Source organism: Hakea prostrata, chromosome 2, assembly GCF_041222555.1.
Source record: "Hakea prostrata isolate BN-2017 chromosome 2, UWA_Hpros_2, whole genome shotgun sequence".
In the NCBI taxonomy this organism is placed as follows: Eukaryota; Viridiplantae; Streptophyta; class Magnoliopsida; order Proteales; family Proteaceae; genus Hakea; species Hakea prostrata.
Window position 1 is genome coordinate 48788096 of NC_142601.1, and position 24947 is coordinate 48813042.

The window sequence follows — 24947 nt, forward strand, 5'->3', positions numbered from 1 at the left end:
TTTTTCATTACTTTTCCTGCTCATGATTGGTGTGCTTGTGCTGGTGTTGCAATCGGAACAAAGCTCTCTATGTTGTCACTGGCATCTATAAACTTCTATGTTTAAGGCTGGTTCTACAGTCATTGACTATTCTTTTTGTTTCAAGTTAAAGCCTTAGATGTATGTTCTCCAGCTTGAGTGGAAGTTTTAAAAGACTAGCGTTGGTTTTGGGGGTTGAATTTTGTGATGATTCGTTTAGTGGTGTTTTCTCTAATAGGTAGGTTGTTTTTTAACCTTCTTGTTCTCTTTTTAATCGAAGAATCTAGGCCAGCTTAGTGCACCTCTGACTATCCACAGCAATCAACAAGAAATATTGCTAGGGTGACATAGTTAGAATCCATAACAATCAACAAGATAACTCTGCAAAACCGAACTCTCAGAGACCCTTTCAGCTTGTAGGTTGCTTTGCTTGGGCTATCCAAAACAGGCTTTTGAGTTTTTCCCCTTGAGAAACATACCGATGGATCTCCCATACAGACCTCCTGTAGTGATTACAATTCAAGTGGCATTCTTGATGCCTAACTGAAGAAAGAGGTTAAGCCCATCTTGCAAAACCATTGAAGCTGGATTTTCTTTGTTATATCAGACTGAACTAATATACTTTTGGTTTTGTTTCCTCCCCCTCCCCCCCCCCCCCCCCCCCCTTCTTCCAACTTGTATGCCTATCATTTTGAAGAAATAAGTCCACCCAGTTCTGCTCCTAGCTGAATTTACATTTGCATTGGCAATAAAGGACGAACGTGGATTTGAAGCTATTCTCTGAGCAAGAAATTGGTTTGGGATCTGGTTGTCGGTGGAACTCTTCTAGAGCCAATAAAGAGAGACTTGCCAGGCCAATGGATCTGGTGAGGCCAGCAAGGGTCAAGAAACTGGATCAGCCTTCCGTTGGATCATTTCCATCAGGCTTCAAGTATTCTTAGCAATTTCTTTTGACTGCTGAAACTATATTCTCTTGATACATAATTGGGAAATCTGTTACCCCAAGTGCTTGTGAATATAGATAATGGTTTGGAGGAGACAAGGCGAGGGATGGTATACCTTAATCTGCAATATAGTTTATCCTAGTTATATACTTTTTAGATGATGAGTTCAGAGCAACCTGGAAACAGTTTTCATCCCATATGGACATACATTTTGCAGGTCTATTCAGATTATTGGTGAGGAAGGACCCAAATCATGAAACAAGTTCTGCGAGTGAAAAATTGGAGTGCAGGACCCTCCACCCAACTGTCCGTCTTTCCATGCCTTAGTCTCATAGTCGGGTCTGATCTCATAGGGGTGTAAATGGATAATCAAAATCCGCTTTCAAATTTGCATCCGCATCCGTTTAGGGGTATCCGAATCCGTCCGATTATTAATAGGATGCGGATATGGTATACCCCTTTATTACCAAATATCATCCGTCCGATAAAATTATCCGATTAAGTTACTTATTTAGATTTATTATTCTTATTTTTATAAATTTTGCCTATGATATGTGGCTATTTTTCTAGATTTTTTACTAAAATAGCTACCAAAGTTATTAAATTCTTAAATTTCAAGCCTAACCCTTACAAATAATAAGGACATAAGGTAAATATGTAAATAGGTAGTTGAAAACTTGTATTCAATCTATATTTATGTCCGTTTAGAAGAATCTACTTAAGAAAATAACTATCCGATTATCATCCGAATCCGACAGAATCCGTCCGAAAATGGATAGGATATTATTCCAATCCGTCCAAATATGATAGGATGCAGATATGGATATACCACTATCCGATCCGAATCTGGTCCGTTTACACCACTACTGATCAGCCAACTGTGAGTGTTGGAGGATGGGAGGATGGGTGAACAGCCCAGCCCGCCTGGGTGGAAAAGGGTTTAATTTGTAAATTAAAAAAAATTCAAGTTTTCATTATTCAACAGGCAAGACGTGAATTTACAGGTTATACCCTCGTTTTTAACCGTTGGATCATTGAAGAAGACGTGGCCCCCCTACCAGCGCCGCTCGGATATTTCCCAGTAAGGAAACAGTGAGCCGTGAGGGTAGCATAGTGGACATGGAATGACAGAGAGTTTTCTACGGTGTTCATCTTCCGACCGGAGTGGCGTGGAAAGCAGATAGGTTCGTAACAGATCACTCACTCATCATAGAATCTAATATTTGCGTTCCTTCTCTTTTTTCTATTGATTGCTTTTTGCTCTCAGACAAGTCTTCTCGAAATCTGAAATCTAAAGTCTCAAGTCTCAATTCAAGGAGGACTGAAAAATTCTTCATTCACCGGTGACTACCTAGAATCTCAAGTTCTCAGTCAGAAGATTGGCTAACCTTAACGCCTTTCCACACCGGTTTTGATCGGAAGGTGCCTATTACACATAATTATACTATCTTGGGTCTTCGTTCGTCATAAAGATAACAAATTTCCCATCTGAATTGTTAATGCATTGTGTATCGTGGGTATAAAGACTTGAAAATATATTATACGCTAACGCATTGTGAACCCAATTCGTCTCTCCGGAGCTAGTATTCAAGCTGCAGAAACCCTAAGTTGTAATGGCGAAGCCGGAGTTTCAGGTCTACAATACTATGACTAAACAGAAGGAAATCTTCAAGCCCAAAGAACCGGGTAAGGTGGGCTTGTACGTTTGTGGCGTCACCGCCTACGATTACAGCCATGTTGGCCACGCTCGTGCTTATGTCGCTTTCGATGTTCTGTACAGGTGAAATCTCTCTCTCTCTCTCTCTCTCTCTCTCTCTCTCTCTCTCTCGCTCGGTACGCTCTCTGATAATCTTCGTTCTTCAATGTTGCTATGACTTATTTATTGTGGTAATTTTCTGTTCGTTTACGAAGGAAAGCTTTTTAATTGGAAAAGAAAAGTTTTTTTTTTTTTTGTTTGGATGAGCTTTTAACATTCGGAGTTCAAGGAGACAAGGCTGTAGTCCACAGCAGAGGGTGGCAAAGTCGTTTCTCTATAACTAATTTAAACAAGGGCTTAAAAGTGATTTTGGACTGAATCTCCGCTACTGAAATTTGGAGTCTTTATGCGTCTCCTTTGTTATAGGACCTGCCAGTGTTTGCTGGATATCTAAGATTTTTTGTTTATTGAGCAATTAATCTGTGTGACTTTTTTATCTGCATGTGAGTTTCTGACCTGGAGCTCTTGGGTCATTAATGGTGAAAGATGATTGTGTAATTGGATTATCGCCTATATGCAGTAGGCTGTTGGCATCTGATACTTGATCCTTTATTCAGGGTTATTTTTCATATCATGTATTGCCTTGAATCGAATTGATTAGATGGTAATCATGTTGTGCTCTTTTCTTTTATTTGTATGTCTAATTATTTTTGTCTTTTCAAGTATCCCTGTAACCAACCATTTCATTGGGAAAGATAAGTGAATGAGAGGAAGTGCCATTTTAGCAAACTAAAGTTAGTGGAGCCTTTTGTTAGTACATCGAGTCAATCTTTTTTCCCTCTCCCTCTTTTTTCAAATGACCAAATAGGGGGCACCAGTTTGGTAGGTCTGAGTCTACAACCAAATATTGCTGTCTAATTATCATTGAGAGAGGTTATCAAATCTTGCCTTCTTTCAATAAATTTGCTGCCTGGTTGGACTGAGATTAACTAAATCTAATGCAAACATCCCAAGTTGGCCCTAATGTTGGATACTGACCAGGTTTTACTTTTGTGAGAATTGGCAGATACCTTCAATATCGGGGATATGAGGTCAATTATGTGCGGAACTTCACAGATGTTGATGACAAAGTGAGTATATTGTTAAAAGATAGTCATTTTTCCTGCTGTAGATACTTACTGCTGTAGTTACTTAACACATTTTAGGCCGGAACAGCTTGGAGAGCTATGCTTTGGAAAGAAAATAGTGACTAATGTACCCTCTGTTCTATGATTCAAGCGATTGTTTTATTTATAAAGTGATTCCTTCCACTGGTTCGGAGGAGGGTTATTCATTTATGGTTACTGTTTTTAAACCTGCCCTTGAGCTTTTCCTTTGGGTGGTCGGTTGTGCCACAGGGCCTTATTGGTTACCGCTAAATCATTGCTTGTGCACATGGGAATAAAACATCATATAAATTTCACCCTGAATTCTTTTCTCTGCCATCTGTTGCCTGATGGGAATCATCTCAGTCGGTCAGTTGAGTAACTTCTGATGGGTAGGATGAAGGAGATTTGAGATGGTGATCTGGTTGAGAAAAAAATAGTAATCAATGGAGTAGAAATGTCTAGCACTCCTATTTATTTTATTATATTCGTCAAGAGGCACTGAAAAGAGTTTTGCTTGAAATCAGATTGTTTTTAACTTCGAAGAAATTTTATCTATGGTCAGCTTTTCCCACCTTTAGAAAGGGGGACATTCATACTTCTCTTCTCCGTTCCTTCTTTGGGAGGCATTATCAATTGAAAAATCTAGAATAGAATATCCAAAAATTTAGTTTTTGTAGTGAATCCATAATGATAACCAATACAAGATTTATAACTAAGCTGCTAACTAATGTTTTACAATTGCAGCATTCCAGTCATTAGTAAAAGACAGCTGGTCACAAGTCTTGGTTTGATCAGACCATACTAAATTTGGGGATTGGAAGATTTCAACTGTGTTTCTTTGAATGTAACTTGTCATGGTTATTTGAAACTGTGCCTGACAATTCTGCATATGTATAAATTATTAAATGTCTACGCATATGGAGTTCTGGTCACCAGTGATGCAGCTTGGAAGAATCAGAAGGCTCACAGTAAACCGCACATTGATTGGGTTAGATTGGACAAAGATAAACCAATATGTTTAATGTTGATTGTCCAGTGGGTTTTGTGAGCTGTAGGGGTTTACTATTCTAATGGGCCGATTCTATTAACCCAAATTTTGAGGATTCAGGTCTAATATGGGATTAGTGTTATTTCTTGTCTTGTTAAGTTCTAGAAGAGTGTCTATTTTTGGAAATTGCTGCATGGAGTCCGTCTACACTTTTTTTTTGGGGGTGGGGTGGGGTGGTGGGGGTTAGTTTCAAAATGAATTTTCTTATTTCCTAGAAGTTTCTAAATAAACAGGAGATAAGATACGGTCAAGAAAATTGAGAAATAATTTAGCCTCAAGCTTGTTAGTGTTGTGAGGGACAGAGCATGGTTCTGTGTGATTCATTATATACTGTGGGATGCGATGAGAAACGCTTGTGGGATTCCTTCACCACAATAAGGTGGGAGGCATAGTATGTCTTCCTTTAGTTTTCTTGTTTAGTAAAGCTAGGTCTATACCTTTTTATAGCTTGTGTATAGAAAATTTTCTCTTCATTTATTTTTGTACCTTCTATTCACTATTCTATCTGCTGACTTCAATTGGATTTCTTTTTAGTTTCATACCATACTTACCATGCTTTAATGTTGGAATGTTACCTAATTATCCTGTCAATTCCTACCCAAGATAGCAATTCTTGATTTATATTTTCTATGTCCACTTTCTGGTCTGTTGCATTTCCCAGTTTCTACTTTGATATCATTTCCTCTTTTACAATTTGTTGTTTCCTATGTTGCTCATTCTGAATTCCAGTTTCAGCAAGTTATGTACTTGTTGTCTCTTACTTCACTCACGCCTGACTGTTGGATCTGGTTCAAACTTTTTAGGGTTTGTTATCCTGTTAGCCTACATGACTGAAAATTCTTGCCGCATTAGACTTGTAGTTTCTGTCTAGTTAAATCCCAGTTGCTGGTTTTGATTCCTAGTGCCGGTGACTATGGATTTGCATGATGTTTTCTAACCTAATGCTGATCCTTTGGTGGCCATTATCTAGTTTCCTCTATGGTCCACCCAGGAAGGCCTAATGATGGGCCTAATTTCTGCATAATGCAGTTTTTGTGGGGCCTCAATTTTCTGGGCAGGAATTCTGATTGCCCAACTCACTTGCCAAGTTCTACTGAAATGGTGTTGTTGCAAGGGTTTAAAAGTTTCCAATCGAGTTGTGGAATTGGTCAATCTGTAGTGGAATAGGATGTGGTGGAAAAATCGTTCTCAAGGTTTTGCCTAGATTCATCCATGCCCCCATCTAACCCTCATATGCCTTGCTTGCCTAGACGGTATGGCAACTATGGTCCCAACCCAATTCCAATTGATTCAACATGACCAGTCACACTAAAACCCTAGAATTTTTTATTTTTGGGGGTGTGGTTTGATTCTGGGGTTTATTCTGACCGATTCCGGTCTAATCTGGATTTAATCCTCATTGGCCGATTGCACTGATTCCAAGTTTTAAATCCTTAGGTGTTGGCCTTGGCCACATGGCACAGTGAAGGCTTTGAAGATTTTTTGCCAAATAGTTGAAAATATAAAAAAATTGCAAAATGGTTGAAATTGAGTGTGGGTAAAATGGAATGGAAATGGTAATACGGGAGGGTTTTATAGTATTGAGTTTGCCTTTGAAATTCAGTAAGTGGCTAATCCAGACAGCATCCTAGCTACTTGATGGTTGGAAAAGCCACATGGCTAATGTCGGTGGGTCATTGCTGAGCTTCATAAGTGTTAAGCATATGGGACCTGTTGTAATAGTAAGTCAGATTAATAATATTCTCATAAGAAAAATTGGAATGTTCAGCGAAAGGGTTAAATGGTCACAAATATTATGTGAATTTATTCGATGATAGACCTGGATTAAGACAGGGTTGTCTGTTCTTTTAAGTAATATAAATTTATCACATGGTTGAAGCGGTTGCTTTGTGGCCTTGTATTTTACATTGAATATATGATACAGCATACTCTGTACCTGGTTAGTGTTTCAACTGCCCAGAGGTCTTGTTTAGCCCTCCTGGTCTGCTGAACTGTTGCTTACCGGATTTGATTAAAAGCATGCTACAAAGCTCAATTATTTGACAATACTTGGATTCTTCCTGTATATTTGGGTGTGTCCTTTACCCATTTGTCTAAGAATCCTTCTAAGGTTGTTGGAATGGCAAAACCTTCAATTTAAGTAATTCTTCAATATTGGCTATTATGCAATGCCGTGAGCAAAGCATGAGATGGATGATGGGGCATCCAGCCTTCTGTATATTTGGTATGCCCATCTATTTACCCTAGCTTTTTAGTGATACAGGTCTTTGTAGGTAGAGTATCACTGAACAAGGGAATGTGATGCTCTTCTATATGATTTTTTTCTGATGTTCGTCAAGTTGCTGTTCATTAAAAACTTTTGAAGCTAATTTTTGCTTTATAACAAATGCTGTCTGGGATAGATCATTTTTTTGTCTTTTCTAAATATTTCTTAATAATGATTCATAGTATTCTTCATCTGCATTTGGTTGATTTTATGTGTTCTGGTGTTGTTGATTGTTTTATATATCTTGGATGGTTGGCTAACCTTTGGTCAATTTGCAGATAATTCGTAGGGCAAATGAACAGGGTAAAGATCCAGTAAGTTTGAGTGGCGAGTTCTGTGAGGAATTTCACAAAGACATGGATGCTTTAGGGTGCTTACGTCCTACGCATGAACCACGTGTTTCTGAACATATGGACCAGATTAAGGAAATGATAACTCAGGTGTTTTTTCTCTTCTTATTTCATATCGTTTGTCTATTGAAATGGCTCTGGAGGAAACTGTTGTACATCTGATACTTCAATAGTCTATGCCAAAACTTGTAGCTTCATTCTTGGTTGAACATCTGTACTTCAACATCATGATTTTCTAATATTATAATATATATATATATATATATATATATATATATATATATATAATTTATGGCTGTTGAAAACATTGCATTTGCTTTGTAAATTCTGTCATTCTCGTGCAACTTTTTAATTTTAATTTTAATTTCTCTCCTTATCCTCACTTTGGTCTATCTTTTGCCGCCTCCAATTTTTTAGTGAAATTAATTATAAAAAAGCATCTCTAACTCGAAATGATGGTTCGTCTTTGGGATGTTTTAAACGACTTGTTGGCAGGGCAATATTGCATTTCTTTTTTCTGAGTAATTATTTGGATTCTCTCTGCAACTTTTTGTATCAACTTTGGAGAGGTAAATGTCAGTTTCATACCATTTAAAAGAAAATATTTTTGAGAAAGTTATTGACAACATATTAATAGGATGCCTGGCTGTGATGGAGTTCTCCTTTGGGAATTCTAATCGAAAAGTAGTATGATTCAGGTTGGAGGAGCTAAAATATTCCCAAAAATGGCATATATGTTTGATAGGTTGTCTGAAAATAGATTTATCCTTCTGTTTAACGACTTGCACGACCTCAGGTTCCCAAGTAGGTTTAAAAGCAAAATATGATTTATTAGTTTACTCGTATCTTTGTCTCCTTTTTTGTCATGATTCTTTCACTTGCTTATGACTAGAGTTGGATCTAAAGTCTGGTTCCCTACTTCAGTTACAACTCAAATGATGTAGCCATGTAGGTAGATATACTAGGCTAACATATAGCTGCAAGAAGCAGGGTAGCTGAACAAACGTCCAAATATGGAGCTTATTTCTGCTGGTCAAATCACAAGCTCGGTGGTCTAGCATTGGCTTAGTTGGTAGTTTATTAGCTTTATTTTCACATCTGGCTGGAGTAGGATAGTTATCTAATTCTTGTTCTGTTTTCAACTTGGCAGTATTAACTTTACAACATTCCTAATCATGATCTGAGTTTGAATTGAGCTTCTGTAGCTCAATTAGGAACATGTTTTGATGACTATAAATATAATGTAAGATTTAAGCAGGGACATGGTTTGATTATTAAATTGAAACTGAGTTTCGTAGCCTGATAGCTACATGAAATGGTGGGTGAGAGCAGGGTTTAAAGTATTGGTATTTATTGTTTCAAATCGTTCAATGCATATCAGTATTGGTTGAGTACCGATCTCTCTCCAAATGGTATTGATTGGGCCAACACAATCTACCTGATATATCGATACCACTGATACCTTAAGCCTTCGGTGGGAGACCTGGACTTCAGATGTTGCTGTGAGCCTATGATTGAATTGTTTTCCCTTTCTCTGTTCTACCACTAGCTGCAACCTGTTCTGAGTTTTGTTAAACTGCTGATTTGTGATTTCTCTCTAATTTGAATTGAGTTGATTGATTATTCAACCAATATTATATCCCTTCATTATTACTATTTGATTCCACACCTGTGGAACACTCTCTTTTTGGCAAATTTGAGATCATGTAATATTGTTCAAGACCATGGTTAGTTAGTGCTAATGTTCTTCAATGGGTGACTTTGACAAGAGCTGCTTGGAGGGCAACTATGAACCAATTTAGTTGATCCCATTAATTGGTATAAGAATTTATGGCTGTTGTTTTTGTAATTCATAGCAAAAAAAAAAAAAAAAAAAAATCCAAAAATAAACCCCTTTTTCTTGAGATCAACTTTTCTGTAAGATTAATTGACAGATGCCTCTCTCCAATGCTCATGCTTGTTCCATAGTGGCAGCCCCTTCATCCATCGCAAAATCATAAAACCCCCCATTTCTTGAGATTGACTTTCTCAAGAAATCCAACCTGGCAACGTAGACCTACAACTATCTAGACATTTGCTACCCAAATTTGAGGATGGCCTCTCTATAGAGTGATGTAATGAGATCTATTTTTTTGGATGAATGTGATTATTGAATGTTTGTTTAGCTTCTTATAGAAAGTAGTTGTATTGAAAATTTTGACCCAACTACTTTGGTTGCCTTATTGCTGCTTAGGCGCCGTTTTGTCACCTAATCGCCTAGGCGGAGCCCCAACCGCTTTGGTTGTCTTGCCGCCTTGCCAACCATGAATGGAAGATGGCTTCTAGGGCTTAGGGAAGGGCTGGAATTTGTAGAAAAACTAAAGGGGGAGGGGTTAGGATGGCTGCAGATAGGAAGGGAAGAAGTCTGGGGTTGGGGTTACACTTGTGAATTGAAAGAATAGCTGAAAGCTCTATGTAGAATGCTTGAATTAGTGATTGAAGACCTTGAGTTTTTTCTCTCTCTTTTTTTTTTTTTTTTTTTTTTTTTTTTTTGGGGGGGGGGGGGGGGGGGGGTTCAAGAAGACCTTGAGTTGAAGAAAAAATGCGCACACCCAGCTGCAGGGTGTCCTTTAAGGATCCCACGACTTTCACAAGCCAATATTCTCAAACTCTATTTTCATTCAATGATCTAGACTGAAAATAACTTACACTAAAAATGCTATTTATAGCTTGAAATGAAGGACTCTGACTTATATTGGGATATCTTGACTGTCGGGGACCGGGGTCCCATCACAACTTAACTTGGACTTTGAAACTCTCATAAAAAGGAATCTAATTACTATGCGATCTCAACAGTTTTAATACTTTTAGTCACTTAATGCTAATTAGATAACTTAAGATCTAAACAACCAGGGCTGAAAAAGGAAATAATTATTCCTAATTTAAGGTGTCCTTAAAAGTAGGATTTCTTAAAAAGGAAACAATTCTTTCCTAAGCTATACAACTCTATGACTCTTTCCAACTGAGACTTCAAAACCAAAAGGAAACAATACTTAACCACCAAGACTTCAATTTAGAAAATTAAACCAGAATTAAGAATAAAAAATTATTCTGAACTTAACCCTACTAAATAGACTCAATCCAAGGGGTGAAAATGACCATTTTGCCCCTTGGTCAGATTCGGCCCCCCTTTGTTTGGGCACTATTCCGAATGGGCTTGAGCCCCTTTTAGGCTCTTTTGGGACTGCTTGGGGGCTGGATACATCACTTTGGTATCCATTTGAAATCCTATTTTTGTTTAAAAGAATTAAAAATAAAAAAGATCCCAAAATTCATAATAGACTTTTTGTCTATTTTGAATTCTGGGTCTAAATCTCATTCTTTTCTTTTTGATCTAGTGGAAAACTCATGTTGGTAGATATCTCAAAGTTATATTGTAAGATAACATAGACTCATCTTGCTTTCTTAAAATTAACTCCTTATGTACATCATTCTTTTATTTCTGATGGTGGTTTGTGGCAGATTATTAATAATGGCTGTGCCTACACTGTTGATGGAGGAGATGTGTACTTCTCAGTTAATAATTTTCCTGATTATGGCCGGTTGTCTGGACGGAAACTAGAAGATAATCGAGCTGGTGAACGGGTGGCTATTGATTCAAGAAAGCAAAACCCTGCTGACTTTGCACTGTGGAAGGTGAAACGACCTTATGACATACTTAATGAATATAATTAGCTCTATGATCATGCCCTTTCCTTTTGATAAGCAGTTGATATTGATTTAACTTACTTTTCCAATGTTTGTAGGCTGCAAAACCTGGAGAGCCAAGTTGGGATAGTCCATGGGGCCTTGGAAGACCAGGATGGCATATAGAATGCAGTGCCATGAGTGCACAGTACCTTACTTACTCATTTGATATCCATGGCGGTGGGATGGATTTAATATTTCCACATCATGAAAACGAGATTGCTCAAAGCTGTGCCGCCTGCTCAGATAGCAAGGTTGGATACTGGGTGCATAATGGTTTTGTGAATCAGAACGATGAGAAAATGTCCAAGTCATTGGGGAACTTTTTCACAATTCGTGAGGTACCTGTATTGTTTACCTTGGAATTTGAATCTCTCTCTTTTTTTTTGGGGGTAAATATTTTCCTACTTTCGGTGCCTGCATGTATTCTAAATATGAGTTCTCCCGTAGGTTGTCAAACAATACCATCCGTTGGCTTTGAGATATTTCTTAATGAGCACGCACTATCGGTCTTCTATCAATTATTCGATTTCACAACTTGATAATGCATCGTTTGAAGTTCTCACCCTCTATCGGGTAAGTAACATTTCTTAACTCCAAGACTTAGCTTTTCTTTCACTAGGTACTCATTGTTTTACTGTCATGGTTCAAGTCAGGGGTTGCTTAGGTATTTTCTTATTTCTTTATTTCCCTAATATGTTTCATATGTCATTATATATAGTGAATGAAGTGAGAGCACTGACACTGAGTGAAGTATTTTCAAGAATAAATGATTCTATCGATTTCTGTTGTTTCCCTTTCTCTTTTTTCCTCATTTGTTGTTTTCAGTTCCTTTTAACCGAGTTTTGCCTATAAAAAGGATACAAAATCCCTAAAGAACCCCTGAAGACAAGGACTTGCTATATTATATAAATCCCAGTAGAATGCCAAGGAGGGCATCTTGTTCTGGATAGATTTACTAAAAAACAAGTATAGTGATTCTTTACATTTGTCAGTTTACATTTCTCTGAACTCTACCTGAGAACCATTGACTCTTGTCACTTAATGGCAACCCTGTACACTGGGTCAGCATGATTATCAAATTGCTGTGGTTACTTACACACTGCATCTCAAAACATTCTTTTCTTGGGGGCCTTAACAAAAAAGGCAAGCTTCACAGGAAAACCAAGAATTTTCTGACGCAGACCTGTTATTTCCCATGCTTAAGACAACCAGGAGGTAAACTTGCTATTCAGAAGGGCAATCAGAAGCCAGTGGGGTATATATGTCATCATCAATTGGACACTAAAAACATGTCACATGTTAGGATCCCTGTGAATTCGATAATGGCACTTTGGGCATAATAGATAATTGAGACTTAAGATATTAGTAAGGCTTTTGTTCCGATGCAGGATGCATTGAAATGGTATACGACATCTATCCTGCTTTTAACCACTTCTGGTTGAAGTTTAGACAATTGAAAGCATCAATGAGATTTGATGAAGAGCGCCAAACCTGTGCATCTCCTTTGTCTTGATAATGTAATACTGAATGGCATAATCAAAATAATTCCAAATGAAATCTTTCCAGAACGAATAAATTTCACATATAAGAAGATATCAAATAAAACAACATCAATTGGTCACATTACCACCAAACTCAACTTGGTGTCTTGGTCCACCAAACAATGGCTAGACAGCCACTGAGAATCCAAAATCAACCCAAAGGATAATTAAGCAAATATAATGTGATTGTAGTATGACTAGGAATAGGGCAAAACATCATATTTTCAGATGTTTAATCAAGAGACAAAGTAGGTTTGAACCGGCATTCAATTCTACATATGAATCTGATATTTTTTTAATAAAATAGGGTGAGAAAAAATCTTATTGATATCAATATTTCGGCTTATAGCTTAAAAACAAGGCAGAAATGGTGGATAGGTATGATTTCATATTGTATCAACATGTTGGAATATTTGCAAAAATGGGTTTGACTTGTTCTTTTGGATTGTAGAAGGTTAGGTCAAAATATGGGCCAGGTTCTAGTGGCTGGATTCTTCCGTTCAGAGTCTGTGCCTAAAAAAAGCCTTGCATATGATTTGCTAATTAGAGTAGCAAGTGAAGGAGTACCAGAAGCAATAGTTATTTTTGGAGAAGAAGAGTGAAGGCAGCTGATGTAGCTCTAGATTGGTAGATGATCCACTAGAAGCCTCTCTTCCAAGAGTTTCAATTCAAAAGTTAGGGTTTTAGGATTTTGGGGTAGTTGATTGGAGTACACAAGAAGATCAACAATAGTGGCTGGATAGAGCTGTAACTGGGAAGGAACTTGGGTGATAATATATGAGGATGATCTCTGAAATCTAGGACACTTCAGATGGTTTGTAAAGATTGATATAGGTTAATGGGTAGGGTGTTTGGAAAATGGAAATACAGAAGAAAAGGGAAATAAGGTTTAGGCTAGATGATTAGAAGAAGAAGAAGAAGAAATGGGGTTGGGGATAATTCAACTTCTTGTTGTTAAAGACCCACTTGAACTGCAGCTTGAATGATAGAAAGAAGCTCTTGGGATAGAAAGCAACCTTGCATCTTTGCTTAGCAACACCAAGACTCTTATAGAAAAAGTAATAGTAGCTAGTTAAATCATCTTTCATTTATTGGGGATGGCGGGATGCATTATATTCCTATTTTGACTTGGAAAAGGCCTAATCACTCTAAAAGACTAAACAAGGTAAATAAAATCCTAACAGAATTCTTTCTAGCTATTAAATATCCCAATTTGATTCAATCATGGACTCAAATACTTAATTTTACTCCTAATCCCGTGAATTAATGTTTGTGGGCTTATAAATTGGGTCCATTACATCAATAAGCCCCAAAATAAGAAACATAATGTCCATGTAACCCATCCATGGACCTAAGTAAAGTGTTCTAAATCCCAATTGATCCATTTGGGCATTTGTAATTGTATCACTCTTAGCCTTGGGTCTCTCACCTGTAGCCAGTCTTTGCATTTTTGGTTTCTCCCCCATGGCATGTCCACCATTTTACCTCATGAAGCAAAGCACAATGCTATATTGTTCTCTCAATCTCTCTAATCAAATTTGTGTTCAAGGCCATAGCCCCTTACATGCTTGCATAGGAGACTCAAAGATAGGCTAAAAAAAACCTAAAACGGAAGGCCTAAACCCAATCCTTGACTAAGAAGGTAGCGTGAATTACAAAAACTCAGCCATACTTGGCTGCTTCTGAAACTAGATTTTATAATTTAAACGGGATTTACAGTGTTAGTTTCTTTCACCCGAGATCTGTAATCTCGAATCTGATATTGCATTAACTTGTTGTCGCTATTACCCCAAATCTTGTGAATAACTCATATTTAAGATAGGGTCTTAAATAATTGTGACTTCCGCACAGATCGAACCCTTTGTTTCTATGGGCTGAAATGTTGTGAATATGCTCACTGATTATCCCAGGGTCTAAGTGATGCAGAATTAAAGACATATTTAAGGAAGAAAAAGCCCATTGGGTTAGGCCCATCAAAGGCCTAAAGCTATCACCTAAATCAGCCCATGGCTTTATTGGGCTAAGACTGTTTTAGTGGGTTAGAGTTAGCCCACATATGTTAAACTTCATAGTCTAGACCTAAGCCCAAGTCTAGTTTTTGAAAAGTCAATAAAATGAGTTGTGGTTTGAAAATAAAAGAACTCATTGTCAAATGAATTTTCCTTTGTCAAGAGTTAAGTAGTAGTTGAGTTATTAATAGGTAGGTGGTGTTAGCTAGTGGTTGGATGTTACCATTAATGTTTATGTCTCTTTAGAATGCTATATAAAAAGACTTATGTAAGAGGTGAAGACACAACTCATGAATTGAAATCAAATTGCTTTGTTAGCATTCCTTCTCTATGGAAAATCCTTGTGTTTGATCAAGGTAGGTTGATGTTCGATTCAATCGATCCACCTTGCGCTGTGAAGCCCGGGTGTTGCATTGTTATTCTCAATTCTCTCGTAGTGTCCTTTCAATTTCTTCATCATAGTTCTGCCCCTGTTTTGAAGATCTATTCAACCCATATTGTCATGCTATTATCCTTATAATACCACTCTAGTTTCAGCCCTCTTTCACATCTGAATTCTATTTCATCTAAAGTCTATCAAATCTGAAATTGATTCCCTGGAAAGGTCCTATTTGGCTACTGTTTTGATCAATCAAATATAGTACTACATTACTAAGCTTTTAGGGTTGCTGGTTTGCTTGTCAAAGTATTACCATATCTGTGCCCCCATCCCTTGAGGGTTCCCTATGCTATGGGCTGGTTTGTTGGTGTTGTGTTGTCATTTTGTATGTCTTCATCGTCAAAAGAAAATTTTGGTTAACCCTGGACCCAGGGGACAGGGTGTTTAGGGTGGGTATATCAGGTCTTGAACTGTTTTACTGGCAAACGATGAATTGGATATCTATGATGAGAAAAAGGCTGTTCATCATAGTGTTTTTCTGCTCCCAATTAAGCTGGCATGTGTTATCTGTTTGCCTAGTGATGCAACTGTAAATCCCCTCTTTCCCTACTACATGCACAAAAACACATGGGGTACATTTTCCGTGTAACAACTCTCTCCCCCTTTCTTGATGAACTGCAAATGAGATTGTGCACTTCTTGTATAATATTTAGTAATATGCACTTGTCTTTTAAAGTATCAGTATAATGCAACTACCTGACCTAAACCCTTAGTTGTGAACAATTGTCTGAAGCAAAGTATTTCCTAATGACACTAGGCTTTGCATAACTGTGAAGTGGCTTTGTCTCCATTTCAAGACGGGAATCTCACAGATGTTGCAGCACAAAATGCCCAAAAAGCACGCATAGCTCCTGCCGCACAGGGCTGCATTGACACATTACACAATGATTTTGAGGCCAAAATGGCTGATGACCTACACGTGGTTGAAATATTGAATGGAGCTCTGAAGGATTCCCTGACATACATTAACAGTTCTCTGGGCTTGCTCAAGGTATCATTCTTGCCCCGTATAATTCTTCTCAACTGGCATTGTGTTTTATCTTCTGTTCTCATGGAACTTCAAAAGTTCTACCTTCAGACGCGGTTGTAATTGCTTGATTTTCTTTGGCAGAAAAAACAAAAACAACAGCAAAAACAACCATCACCTATTCAATCTCTTATTGAAGTGGAGAAAGAAGTGAAGAAGATTTTAGGTTATCTCGGATTGTTGGCATCTAAGACTTGTTCTCAGGTAATAATGTTGTTTAGTATGATTTGAAATTGATCTTGAATGAACCATTTATGACTTGCCACTGCTCTAGAAAAAACTTCTAATCTTAAATGGCCAACATATTAACAATCAGTGGGATATAGTGGATATGCATTGTAAAGTAGAACCGTAATCTTGGAAATCAATTGAGTTAGGGATGATCTGGTATGAAGTATGACTCAACATTGGACCTACTTGTACCTGAGCAGGTAAACCCACTGACATGGTTCTATCATATATGTTTTTACTAAGGCTGTGTTTGTTTGCTGGAATAAAGGTGGGGTGGGAAAATTCTTGAAAAAATCAAACTTTTTTTACTTTTCCTAAAAGTGTATATTGTTTGGTTGCTTGGGGGTGGGAAAAGTGAGAGACAAGCTTCCTTGAATCAAGGAAACTTGTCTGGTGGGGTGGCAGCCCAACTTTCCCACCCCAAGGCTTTTTATAACCCCACAAATTTGGTGGGATTTTGTGGTAAAGTTTGAAAAAGTAAAAAGTGGGACCCACCACTATCTCTTTTCCACAAAACCCTTTCCTTTCCTTCTCCCTCACCCCACTACACATGGGGCTCACATTTTTTTCTTCCCCCACCCTACCTTTGCAATCAAACGCAGCCTACAGCTAAAAAGCTAATGCCATCAATTTTTCATTTTATTGATCATTTCCGCTTGCAATTTGCCAAAAGACATTCCCCAACTTATTTTAAAAAAATTCTCTATGGTGTTTAGACTGTGAACTCTGTGGGATTTCTGATCCCTCTTCCATGGCTAGAAAGCTATGTGGCTATTTCAATATCTGCTTCCAATAGAACCCTTGCTAGTTCTTTTTGGGTTCTCTAGCCAAGGAAGAAGTGGTGAGGAGTTCTGTACATCTTGGTTTTTCTGTTTTTATTGGTGTTATCACGTGTTACTCTAGTCTCCTCCTGGAAACGTAATTGGTACCTACCACATTTGTAATTTTCAACTTGCAGGTTTTGGAGGAGTTGAAGGAGAAGGCTCTTGCGAGAGCAGGCATGAAAGAGGAAGATGTGCTGCTTATGATTGAGGAAAGAGCCAAGGCTAGGAAAGACAAAGATTTTGCAAGGAGTGATGAGATCAGGAAACAGTTGTATGCTAAGGGCATTTCACTTGAAGATGAGGCTGCGGCAACATCATGGTGGCCTTGTGTTCCTCATGAAGATCCGAAACCTGCTTAAATTTAGATCTGTTGAATATGGAGAACTTTGTTTCTGGTAACCTTAAAAAACGCCCACAAATTTCATATGCTTCCCGGTGTGAAACCCAATTCTTCTGTTAGAGGTCTGTATCATCCTTTGGGATCTGCAACTCTATTATTGATGCTGGCCAATCTATCAGGGGGGGTTTTATTTATAGGGAGATTAGATAGCAAAACTGTTTGTAATTTGACTGATATTTATGACCGTTAGATGTAATCTGATACACTTTGGGTTGGTTGGTTCTGACTTCTGAGATCGTTTTTCTATTTGTCTTCTGCAAGGGCTCCAACCCCACCAAGAAGATGTATACCAGTATCTTTTATGTTTCTAATCGTGTTGTTTTGTTTTTGGTAGTAAGTTTAGTTGGTTATCTACTTCAACAAATTAGGCGCTGCAAAGATGTGGAGAAGGTAAAGGGCAGGTAGGGGAGGGGAACTGGGAAAACCAAGCTTAGAGATGTGGAAGCCTGGAGGGAGAGATTATGTGGTTAGAGCTGGGCTAGGGGAAGGGGATTCAGTGATTGCATCTTTGTGCATCACGTATAGGAGCTGAACACTTAAACGAGGTGCTCTCCCTAACTGAGCTATAGCCATTGTGTTTGTTATAGAACTTCTATCGTGTAGAAACTATCTTGTTAAGACAAGTGTTTCATGATGGGATATGATAGTTTTTTGATCACCTTCCTTCTAAAGATTAGCATTGTGTTTAAATAATATTGCATCTATGTAATGGTCGCATTTGTTTCTCTTTATAATGATGATAATTAATTTTAACTCATTGGTTGCTGATTTACTTGCAAGTGACATGTTGGTGGGTGTTTTGAAATTTTCTCCAAAATAAATAAAAAAAACCATTCTACTTAGGTGACACAAGAAAAATAGGGAGAGAGAAGCAGAAGAGCCCAAAATCATGACACAAAAAGGCCAACGAGGCCCAAGATGCAGTCAAATACAGCCCAAACTAAGATTACCAACACAGCCATGATGCGCCGGTATGTGAATGACTGATTTTGGGAACGTGATTGCTTAAATATAATTTGGGAATGGGGAATGTTCTTTTGACATTTCTGTCTTTGGACATCAATGGAAGTGGTATGGGACATTTCCTATGGTGCCCCTTGACTCTTTTCCAAATTATTGAATAACATACCTAGGGCTTGTCTAGCGGCAAAAACAACATTCACAATTTTTACATATAGTGACACGTTTAAGAGAACAACAATGTTTCTTGAGTAGCACATCCAATATCTTCATATAAGAGAGTTCAGACCCTCAATTTCCTTTGATACCTGTTTGTAAGCCAAACTAGGTTCTGATACACAATCTTTTGTTATTTTGATCTCTATCCGAAAAAGAAGAAAAAATACAAGAAACTGATTAATGAAATCCTAAACTCTATCTAGAACAGTATCATACAGTGATGCATGAACTAAGAAGTCTTAACGCGTATGTATGGATTTCCTTTTCTGCCCAGAAAAGTAATAAACTTTCTTGGGCGATGATGACTTGCAGAGAGCTAAAGAGTGGCCTGGCCTAGAAAGCAAGACAATAATGATCCATCCACCAACCCACTTTTCTTTGTTTCACAATTACTTCAAAGCTTCAATTATACTCTTTTTAACAGAAAAGTCTTTCTTCCAACTTGCTCCAAAATCCATTGCATCATTCTTCTCTTCTAGTGTTCACAAATCTTTTAGCTGCTTTTCATCACTGCAGATTAAATAAAAGCTTAAATCCTTACAGTTAGCTATGGAATTGATCCGGTCTGATCTGGTTCAATAGAGGTATAGCTGAGATTTGAACCCACCCCAGATGACTTGGTGAGACCCACACAAGTTGCACATCTGTATTGACCAGTTGGCCTGGACCATTCATGTTGGATTCCTTGTGAATAATTTTTCAAGCCTCAAGTGATTAGTGATGCAAACTTTACACCAAGTACACCGAAAGTAGAGTCAAGGCTCCTTAAATTCTTCTTCAAACCTTTGCTTTTCATCCACAACTTTTCCTTTAGATCTGGTCAATTATCTTATTGCATATTCTCTTCTTAATGCATCATTTCATCCGAGATATTCTAGGTCAGCACTTTCGACAGGGCGACTTGTCAAAGTCTGGATAGCTTCTCCGTTAGGGGAAAACAATGTGTTCCTTACGCTTTTGAACTGCACATAGTGGTGAGATACAAAAAAAAAAATCTCAGCAGGTCACACCTCCAACTTACACGGTTCAAAAGCGTCCGAAAATGATCCTGACTCAATTTGTTGATACGGTTTTGAAATTGTTTTTGGTCTAATTCTACTACTTGGCTTCGTCAACTCATGATCAACGGATGAATTGAGTTGATCTCATGGGTGGAAGGTTGGAGGTTTATGATTTAACGACCCTTGAACATAAATCGTGAGTTGAAAGTTTTGATAAATGATAACCCCCGAGTCCAAAGCTAGTCTTGGTCACCTATATATGGAGTTGAAGGTTCTAACTTCTAAGTTGGCTTTGATTTGAAGTTTAATTCAATTGAGTCCAAATATTACTTCAAAAGCGCTTCGGTTGTTAAGGATTTATAAATAAGTTGTTAGGTATTGTTATTATTTATCAGTTAATAACTAATGGTCAAAATCAAAGATTGCGTTTTAAAAGTTTAGAAAGGAGTAGGTGCATGGCACCAACCTCGTATTGTTAGGTAATGTGAGCAAGTCACAACCCCTCCCTTCTACGTCCACTTTTGCACAATCTTGAAATTCATATTGCTTCTTGTATTATAGTTTAATTATTAATTGAACCAGATTCTTTATTAAATTACTATTATCTATCTCACTCCTAACGATGTTAAGAGAATGCGGAGATTGGATGTATAATTTCAATTTTATCCTATGTTAGAATTAATTATTGATGTCCTCTTACACTGTAAATTAATTACTAGTTTAACGCTTGCACTTTTGAAATTGTTAACCTACCCTTAGATTTTGCCTCAAATTATTGATGTTCTCTATAGTTAAACTCCGTTAGTTATTTGATAATGTGACATCTTTGTATCTTTTGAAACCCAACATAATCTTGAGGGATGGTAAGTAATCTTCTTAGAGTTCAACTCTTTGAAACTCAGAATGACTAAAATATAAGAACAAATTGGTATTTCATAAGGTTTTTCTAAATAAATGTAATATCATATCTTGGCTTCCAAATTCTAAGAAAGAGCAAATTGAGGTTGCATACTATTATATCAAACCACTTTTGAGACTTCCGAGCTAGGGTGAACCTTATGAACTAGACTCAACTGGGTTCGGCTTAGTCCTTTGTTCAGCTACTTGGGTCTTCTCGGAATTCAGTCTTTGGATTAGCCCTTAGTTCTCCTCGCAATCCAGATTTCAGACTAGCCTCTTGGCTCCAGACTAATCTCTCGGCACTCCTATGAAAAAGGTTACTAGCCCAACCACTTAGCGAAATATATTTTTCGGACACATCTCTCAGCCAATACTCGTCAACAAGATCATACCTATGCATTTAATGATTTGCGCTTATCAAGTGATAAGCAAACAGACCAAATTCCTCTAGGAATTGCTTTTAGCAGTTTTGTTGGGGGATTAGAGCGAAACGTGTCACATTCGAAGTCAGTCTCTAACAAAGATATTTTCAAGATCGTTGATGAGTGCTTGAATCCAATTGCTTAGAGCACATGCAAGCTGAACATTCGCCTTGGTTCTCCCTTTGGGAATTGGATAAAGCCACCCAACTGCTGGCATTCATCTACTCCATGGTATTTTCTTCAATTATAAAAAAATGGTCAACAAGATCTAATTAGGAATTGTCGAGGGATATACGTAAATTTTCCATCATTTTTGTACTAGAAAGATCAAGTTATTAGAAATAAGAATTGCCGCTATTCATGTCACCTTATATATTCAACCGAAAAAAACATGTCACCTTTCGTAAGTGTGGTTTCATTGAAAGTAGAGTCCAAACCCTCATTAATTCACATGAAGAGAAAAAAATTCTAATTCACATGGTTAGATTTATGACACATGTCCAATATAAAAGTAAAATATTTTTCTTAGAAAGATTTAAAAAATATAGAAATCCAAATCCTCTTTCTCTGGCATAGGGATGGGGGGGGAAGGTTGGAGAGACGAAAGTTCCAACCCAAAACTTCGTTGGACATACTACCTCTGTCTATGAGTTTTTTTTTTTTTGCAGAACCTATGAAGTTGTCACCACTGTATTTAGAAGAACATCTAAGGAATAGTAGAGAAAAAAAGGGTGAGACTCAATACAATATCTAATTTTTAGAGTGAAAACATATCGAAAATCTAAACATGTTAGTTTGAAAACTTTTCTTCCTGAGAAAGCAATCCCCGTGCATCAACTTGGATGGGTTTTTCATCTCTACACTTAACTTTTCTTTTACTTTTTCTTTTCTTTCATAGTTTATAATTGAGGTGTGTGCATCATCAATTCACATACATTGTGACTAATCCTCCAAGGATAATAGGTTTTTTCCACTTATTTATTTACTAGAAGTCATAAGCATAAGGCAGAGCTAAGCCGATGGTGATGGTGATCAAGGTTTAAAGTATTCCACGGATAACATACGATACTAGCCGATACGTATCCATATTTGAATCAACTGATACGATACATCTCGATGCGTCTCACCATTGAATTTCACTAAAATACATTAGTCAGAGCGATACAATGCTCGATATAGGACGATACGTCTCTTAAAGTCACCTCACCGATACAATACTCGATACTGATACTTTAAACCATGGTAGTGATTCATGACTCCCGAATGTAATCAAAAGCAACCTCTGCGGCTTTGCCCATTCCACTTAAGTTTCTCGAGCTCTCTCTCTTACGACAAGTAAGGGCCCTTTTCTCAACCTCTTCCGACAAGCAAGAACCCTTTTTTCAACCTAAATCAACCAAGAAAGACAAACAAAAACTAAATAAATGAGTGACTGTGACACTGTGTTGAATAATGACTTTCGCACAATAATAGTTTAACGCATTAATTACGCAGGACCGAAGCAGTTAGCAGTGCCCTCCATTGCTTTTTTGACATTACATAGAATAGAATAGAATAGAATAGAATAGAATAGAATAGAATTGACAGGATGGAGAATTTCCTCCGGTCTGATCTGGACTTTGAACCACTCCACGTTCTTAGCATATAAGTCAACCAGCACATGACAGAGTTTGGTGATGAATCACTACCAAGATCTGATCGATTTGCTGCATGAGAACTGAGAAGATCACTACTGACACGTGCAGTTTATTTATTTATTTTATTCTGACTAAGTTTCGGTGACACCTCCTGGGTTCTGAAAATTGGATCGGCGGTTTATTAAAATATTACTGGTGTTTGAATTTGATCAGACTGGATCGGAACTGTTTACAAATAAATCGGGGACTGAGTCGGCCGATTCTAATTCAAATTCCAGTTAAGTATCGGTCAAAGCAAGTTTATATTATTATATAACAACAAAACCCATTCAATAAACTAGGAATGTGAGATGAGATCACGCGGATTACACGGCACCAGGTGTGGCTACTGTGGGAGAGAGAGAGAGAGAGAGAGAGAGAGAGAGATCTATAAGACTATATAATAAAAGATTCCATAAATTCATTGGATCTTATAAAAGGACAAGAACAACCCAAATTCCCTTCTTACGCAATTATTTATTTAATTATTTAATTAGGTAGTCAAAAAGTGTGGAATTAATAAAAACCAAGTAAGGGACGTAGGAACGTGTTTGGTGGGGGGGGGTTTTGAGAAAGAAAGATACTTCCGTTATGTTGCAACTTGCAACTTGCAACGCACTCGGCTTCTCTACCCAACTTTCTCCTCCCACTCACTAACAAACACGTTCCATATCGCTACGTGAAGAATGCTTCCCCCAAATCCTATTAAGATATGATATAAAATTACCTGCCACTTGTACAGTTGTCTTGTTCCTCTGAAAAACATAAAAACAAATTTATCTTCATTTTCTCTCATAAAATAGATCCTTTTACTATTTTACCCCTACGTTTGTAATACGTTAGAATTATTCACTTGAGGTCAAAATAAGACTTTCAATCAAGGTAAATATAAGGTTTAATATAAGAATTAAATTCTTTACCATAAATGAATACAAAGATTAAATATAGAGTAAATTGCACTGACACTCTAAAATAAAGGCCTTAAAGCATTGACACCCCACTTTATGTTTATAAAGTACAGAGACCCCAAAATTAAATTTTCGTTAGATGTATTTGTCAAATTTATCACTGAAAACAGTTTAATCAATGTTTATTTTCAAAAGTATCCCTTATAATAAACAATGTCTAAAAGGTTTTCAATGATAAATTTAACAAATATATCCAACGAAAATTCAATTTTGAGGTTTTTGTGCTTTTTAAACATAAAACGGGGTGTCAGTGCTTTAAGACATCCATTTTGGGGTGTTAGTGCAATTTGCTCTTAAATATATGTTTAAAATTACAATCAGATTAGGACCAAGATTAAAATCGAGATCAAAGTCAAATCAAGGTCATGATCAAGGTGAGGATTTAAAACCAAAATTAAGGTCAAATTCAAGATCAAAAGATAAGACATGGGTTAAGCTAGTTAAACAATAATTCCAAGCTCGCTCACTATCAAGGTTTAAAGTATTCCAATACGTATCCATACTTGACCCAATCAATATGATACATCTCTATACGCTCTCTTCATTTAATTACACTAAAATACATTAGCTAGAACGATACAATACTCAATATGATGATACGTCTCTTAAAATCACCTGACCGATACAATACTCAATACCGATATTTATGGGCAGCCTTATAGAGATGTCAGGGGGGCCATGGCTCCCCTCGGATTTAAAAAAATATATATATTAATTCCTTAATTTTTTCAGTTTTTTTCTCCCCACATGTGAAATGTCATTATTTCCTCCCCCCCCCCTCCACCCCAATATTGATAATAGTCTTTAAGGTAAAATAATAAGTATAAATGTCATTCCCATGGAAATCCGAAAAATTAATTCTTCAATCCATTTATTTATTATCTGAATATCACGAGAATCGCGTTCCGATATTTCGGAAAAAATATTTTTAACTTTTTTTGGCTTTTATACTATTTCTTGCACTTTTAGGCGTTCCAATTGTATCACAATCTTACCAATTATCACAATGATTCAAGACTCAAAAGTTAATGTGTTAAATGTAATCGGAAGAAAATCTCAGAGAATAACATAAATAGAAAAACTTTTATAGTAAAATCATCAAGATTAATGAGCAATCTTACCAACTATATT

At 37.2% G+C, this 24947-nt stretch overlaps 1 protein-coding gene across 2 annotated transcripts; it reads left to right on the forward strand.

Annotated features, from left to right (window-relative positions):
* Positions 1-2039: 2039 nt before the first annotated feature.
* On the forward strand, positions 2040-17989 carry LOC149024615 (cysteine--tRNA ligase 2, cytoplasmic-like). 2 transcript variants are annotated; one of them, XM_089144835.1, is made up of 10 exons: positions 2040-2146; positions 2230-2742; positions 3725-3788; positions 7399-7560; positions 10972-11145; positions 11256-11537; positions 11647-11772; positions 15946-16179; positions 16300-16419; positions 17405-17989. In XM_089144835.1, the coding sequence occupies exons 2-10, from the start codon at positions 2576-2578 to the stop codon at positions 17627-17629; spliced, it is 1554 nt and encodes a 517-aa protein (XP_089000961.1). In that variant the 5' UTR covers positions 2040-2146; positions 2230-2575; the 3' UTR covers positions 17630-17989. The 2 variants fall into 2 exon arrangements, with proteins under 2 accessions (XP_089000961.1, XP_089000962.1); XM_089144836.1 differs by lacking the exon at positions 2040-2146 and having other exon boundaries at positions 2153-2742.
* Positions 17990-24947: the final 6958 nt, after the last annotated feature.